General features: G+C 41.9%; 1 protein-coding gene across 3 annotated transcripts in view; it reads left to right on the top strand.

Annotated features, from left to right (window-relative positions):
- The first annotated feature begins 978 nt into the window (after window positions 1-978).
- dscama (Down syndrome cell adhesion molecule a) overlaps window positions 979-6,000 on the top strand; it is a 70,361-nt gene continuing 65,339 nt past the window's right edge. For all 3 annotated transcript variants that reach the window (XM_073479559.1, XM_073479560.1, XM_073479558.1), the window contains exon 1: window positions 979-1,099. In XM_073479559.1, the coding sequence (XP_073335660.1) occupies window positions 994-1,099 (106 nt within the window). In that variant the 5' untranslated portion in view covers window positions 979-993. The remainder of the gene's footprint in view (window positions 1,100-6,000) is intronic.

The following is a 6,000-nucleotide window of genomic DNA, read 5'->3' as shown; positions in this document are numbered from 1 at the left end:
ACATGACTTTTATTTTACATCCTATTATTAACTATCAATCGATGAATCGATTCCCTTTAGTGTTCCATGTCATGTACACTGATATTTTGCATGTTTTAGTGGGTGTGTCTACAGACATGCATGATGTGTAGGCAGGTCTGGCGCTCTGCTGGCTCTGTTATTTCCATCCACTGCTGCTCTCCCAGAGCTTTGCTGCAATGTCTCTTCATAGACAACAAGACACACTCCTGCAACCTCCCTCTGCTGCAGTGAGCAAGAACACAATGGTCAACCAGGGAAAAATACACTCGGCCTAAATTCAGAGGAAAACAGAGATGCAGGATAGCACAATTCTGTCAAATGTGATAGTGTTTCTGTTATGTGGTGGGGTTGAAAAATAGTGGGTACAGCTTGTCAGTTTAATTATTCAAAGACTTCTCCATACAGTGTTCAAGTTTTAGGAAGTAACAACAATTTTGAATAACTTGTCTAACATTTCTATTTGTAATCTCATTTCTCTCTCTGCAGTTTTCTGTGAAGATCTACGTTCCAGCTTATATTTTGTCAATGCATCTGTGCAAGAGGTAGTGTTTGCCAGCACCACAGGGACATCGGTGCCCTGTCCCGCCGCAGGCGTGCCCCCTGTCTCACTGCGCTGGTACCTGGCCACCGGCGAGGAGATCTATGATGTGCCAGGGATCCGCCATGTGCACCCCAATGGCACCCTTCAGATCTTCCACATCCCCCCTTCCAGCTTTAGCAAACTCATCCACGACAACACCTACTATTGCACAGCGGAGAACCCCTCAGGGAGAATCAGGAGCCAAGATGTCCACATTAAGGCTGGTCAGTTTCCCTGCTCATAAATGTCATCTATGCTTGTGCTTTGTTGCAACCCAAACAATCATGATCCCAGTGTTAGCAGGTTTCCATCTCATACACAACACACTTGTCTGTCTCCTCCTCCCAGTCCTACGAGAGCCCTACACTGTCCGGGTGGAGGACCAGAAAGCCATGAGAGGCAATGTGGCGGTCTTCAAGTGCATTATCCCTGCCTCAGTGGAGGCCTACATCACTGTTGTGTCCTGGGAGAAAGACACAATGTCAATCAACGCTGAAAGTAAGTCATGGCATACTTTTACACTACAGTAACCAAAGTCTCTCCAAGTGAACACATATGGTAGATCATAGTTACAGATGAAGATCCTATTTCCCTATTTGCCAAGTTGTTCTTGTAAAATTCTTATTGATTCTTAGTCTTATTCGTTTAGATAATGGTGTACATACCACAACAAAAGAGAACAAATCATTGTGAGCATCAGGTCAGATCTGGTCTGAATTTGCCTGAATGGATTCACAGCAAAAAAGGAGATTTATTCTAAGTGAGCTGCTAGATAAAGCTATGTTGCCATGATTACAATGGAATAAGTGAAAAGTTGGTGTTAAAACCAAAAATACGTACCAGTCTTAGAAAGAGACGGGTCACTGCTACATGTTCCTTAGATTATCAGAAACATGGTCTTATTTTTGAGAAACGCTACAGAATTAAGAGTACAGCCAGAGTGAGATAGAGGTTCCCAATTCTGTTGATCAAGATCATCAATGACAATTACAAGAGGTGTCTGTCATGTGATGAGCTTTGTGACAGCAGAGGTGTGTGTGTGGTCTGACTTAACTGTACAACTCTTCTGACTTGAACCTACACAAAGGCCGAGCTTACACCAGCTAGCCAGGCCCATTGTGTATGTGTGTCTGTGTACCCACGTCTGTCTGACCCAATGACAGTGAGGTCCCGCTCCTCTTCCTCTGCCTGGTCTTCCACGAGAGCGCAGGCTGCCAGCCATGTCACTTAGTCTCAGTGTATTGACCCATTTCTGTGGCTGATAGGAAGCACTGCAGCACTCCGATCATTCAAATCACTTAAATGGAACGCTCGCCTGCGTGATTGTTTCCCAGCCCTGGGGGGCAAATTCACTTTATGTGGGGCATTTAGCAAACTCAATAGACAAGAGCTAATGTCATTTTGCTTTTGGATGGAGGGCAAATGCTGGCTAGCGACTGCTTTTTTTGTTGACGTTTCACATTTGTCCGCTGAGGCGAAATCGGCCATGTTGAAATCTATAGCAATCTCTTAATTGTCCATAAATGGATTTGCCGCAAGCATGTTTTCAGATATGTGTATATCCAAGGGTTATATTGCTGATTGAATATTTACTGTGCTATAAGTTTCTCATTTTAAATAGATTTTTGTGTATTTTGAACTTATCACTGAATTGTTTAATTGTTTTACAGTACAGCTGCTAGTTTTAACTGAAATATTGTGGAATTCTGAATTTTGAGAGGAAAAAAGTTTCAGCACCGTCAAAACAAAATGTTTATCTTGAGCGATAAAAATCATCACATCTGTAGCCGTCAGCCATGTAAACGCTGTCAGAAAAATCATCCAGCCACCAATCCACTGCTCTTCTCCATGCTAAATAATGGATGACGGAAGCCTATGAATCCACGAGCAAATGGTCTTTATTCACGTCTCAGTGCACGCATCCTACTGACGCACCGTCCATTCCCCTCATCCTCTACTACACACATTTTAAGTGCACTTTGTGTGTGTGTATCCATGTCTGTGAGCCTATATGCACACTAACTGACAGCTCAACGCAAGATGGCTTAACCCCTCATCTCGATGACTGAGCTTCGACATCTTAATTTTTAATGAACAAAAATAATATCAACACTTCGACTGGAAACAAAAAAGTTTGTGAAATGTAGCTTTTCTGTCTTTGGCATGAATAATTGAATTGGCTCTTCAGTTTGGAAGGTGTAGCATGATGTGCAGGGCCCATCAGACAGGCCCTCTGTAAGTCTCACTGGACATAGACCTTTTTGAGTTGTTGCAGGGTAGACTAACAAAGCACCACTTAAAGAACCCTGGTGTCCATTAGAAAAGAATAGAAAATTATGATGAAAAATGCATTCGGTCAGGACATCCAATAAAAATAACAGTGCAGTATAGCTGTCGGGTATAGTGGTTGTATAGTGGTCAGGGGTTTTAAGAGAATGGCTGTAGAAAATGTACAGTTCATGTGCCAATATTGACTCTAACCTGTTTTACCAAGAACAAAAAGACACTACAGCATCTACTAATGAGGCAGGGCAGTTTTATTTATAAAATGTATTTTCCCTTAAGTCCATTTTAATGGGAATAAGTTTAATTATTTAACTGAACTGGACACATTTCTTGTTGCCACCCACTTATAAAAACAGTTCTAAACTAGATTAGGCTAAACTCTTGTTAGTTGTGAGTGTACAGCTAAACTCATCATCATTTTGTCCATTGAAATTACTCTGAGATTGTGATTGGAATACAATTAAAGTACAGAGTGGGTTGAAACAGTGAGGAGTACTCTATGCTGTGACTGACTATAAAAGTTACTGTGTGTCATTTGCTTCTTGCATCTGTATAACAATATAAAAGAGTGAGTATCAAGGCAAGTTGGGGGAATGCATCAATTCAAAAACTGTCCAGACTAAGAGGATTTTAGCAATTGTTTCAAGAGGGAACCAATCAGGACCCAGTCTGATCCTGATGGGTTTACTGGTTTACTACAATTTATGGACACAATAGAGGGGAATCTGTCATTGTATAATAAGTCACGTCGTCAGGAGGGATGAAAATGCCAGAGTTTACTTCAACTTGTCCTAAATGGTTGGCGCCACTGTTTACACTGTTTCAATTTACCAACAATACAACATTTGTAGAGGCCTGATATACATTTCTCTTCATAATCCTACTATTTCTACCATTGTTGGTGTAACCATGGTGCAGTTACCTCATGTGGCCAATCACAATCGCAGAACTAAGTATCAGTAACACTTCCATTTAATGACATGAACTGAATCTGCATCTGACTGCAGCCTCCTGCTCAACCAGCAGAGTTAATCCTTGTCAAGATGCCAAGCAGTAATCAGAAGTCAGGGCCCAAAAGAAGAGAACTGAAAAGGTCAGTGAGGATGAAATGAGAGAAGCAGAGTGTTTTCCATTTATTTCCCAACAGTGTAAAAGTATTTTCATACATCTAGATATACCTATGTTTAGCTTATATCAGTGGATATCTTGTTTTGGTTTATATTTGTTTCTTTTCATCATCTGTGTTAATGCAGTTTAAAGTTCAGATTGATTTACCATTAAAGTGTACTGTGTGAAGCAGTGGTAAACTGACATCACAGCAGGATGATGAACAGAGGATTTGTTTAAATCTGTCATACAAACAATGAACAAACATGGAGGTTCAGGAAACATATAATGTAATTTTGAAACAACAGTTCTTGTTTTTGGTCATAAAGAAAAAACAATGGCCAGAAAGTAATTTGAGAAAAGAGTTGATGTATTTGTGTTTTGTGGTAATATACTTTTACGACATTTGGTGTGTCCTGATCGTGTATGGTAGAAGATGTGTAAGAATAGAATAGAATTGCAGTGATTCAAAACATAGGATTAATGTAGCACTGAGGTAGTGCTGAGAATCTATATAGTAAATATATAGTCATATGCCAGAGCTGTTCTGAAATGGCTGGTGTTAGTATGTGTGTGACAACTGGACTTTCATAAAAAAGATGGGGAGGCCCAGATGATCAGTGTGATTAGATTTTGATTGATTACCATGAATAAAGCTCACCTGCAGGAAGAGATTTAAAAATCACCTTGAAGAAAAATAATCTTGCACCTTGTACTTTTGCTATGGCCGGTCGAATCGTGTGCACGTCCTGTTGGGTTGCTTTCTGGGATGCGTTGTGATGGACTGTGGCTGGCTGCGGCTCTGTTGCTGTGCAGGGCCATTCCCCAGGTGCAGCCTGTGCTGCAGTCACTGAGGAGGCCTTGTAGTCATTTGCCTCGGCCTGATGCTGCCTGCTCTGCATTCAGCACCAGTAGGGCCGAGAGGGGGCCGACCCCCCAGCACTACTGCAGAGACTCACACACACATACAAAAACACACACACCCACACAGGGGCTTCTTTTCATTCAGCACACGAGCTAAGCACAAGGGCCGTCGGCCATCACACAGATTCTCTTTGCTCTGCTCAGCCTCCCTCATCTCTCCTCCGTTTCAATCTTTTCTTTTTCTGCTCATGCTGCCTCTTTGCACTCTGTTTCTCACCTCTCACACATATGAACTATAACATGGGTAATCATGCCTCTAAGATCTACTTATGTCTTCCACTACACTGTTAAAAGAACACTAGTGATTATAGGTTTCCCAGTTAATGCTGCTGGGTTGGGTAGCATGTACAGACATTTGTTTAAGGACATCGCAGATTGCCCTAACACTTTCAGTCTGGTCATTTGCTAAGCTGTCTTGTGCATTTCACAGTTTCTTTCATGTTTGTTGACATTTGGAATGTGTGTTGGAGTTATTTCTGCAGCCAGTCTTGATCCCTGCAGCCATTGCCGAGAGGGAGAAGAGCCAGCCACACTATGTCGGTTTAATTGGCTGTGTATAATGGGGCTTTGAAGTAAATATCAAGAGTTACTATCAAAAGGCTGCTGGACGTTATCATGTGTTTCCACAGTGCCTACTGTTTCTCCTCCATTCCTCCTCCTCCATTTCAAGGCAGCTACAAAGCCGGGCTGGTACGGAACCATGCAAATGTCTGAGGGTTTAGGGTCGCACAGTTGATGGCAGTTGATGTGAGCAAAACTAAGCTGACCTGTGTGTTCCCAACTCAGCCTTGTCATGACGGGGTACACTCAGTCAACCCCGAGGTGTCCTGAGGCAGGTGTAAAATATGTTTACAGAAATGTTTCATTAATATGTGATAGCAGCATAAATGGAAATAAAAAGGAGATTATGTATCTGAATATATTTAAATTCTTTGCCTTCCTGCATCGAAGACTAAATACACTCCAAGAGGGATAGCGACTTTCCTATATCACTGTGGCCCTACTGTAAATATTTGTCTGGAGGGCAGAATGCAAGCTATCGTTTGCAATATACTGTGTGTTGTAGCCTACAGGTACTGTGG

This window comes from Pagrus major, chromosome 13 (assembly GCF_040436345.1).
Source record: "Pagrus major chromosome 13, Pma_NU_1.0".
In the NCBI taxonomy this organism is placed as follows: domain Eukaryota; kingdom Metazoa; phylum Chordata; class Actinopteri; order Spariformes; family Sparidae; genus Pagrus; species Pagrus major.
The sequence above is the reverse complement of the archived record's forward strand: the minus strand, read 5'-3'. Positions and strand labels throughout refer to the sequence as shown.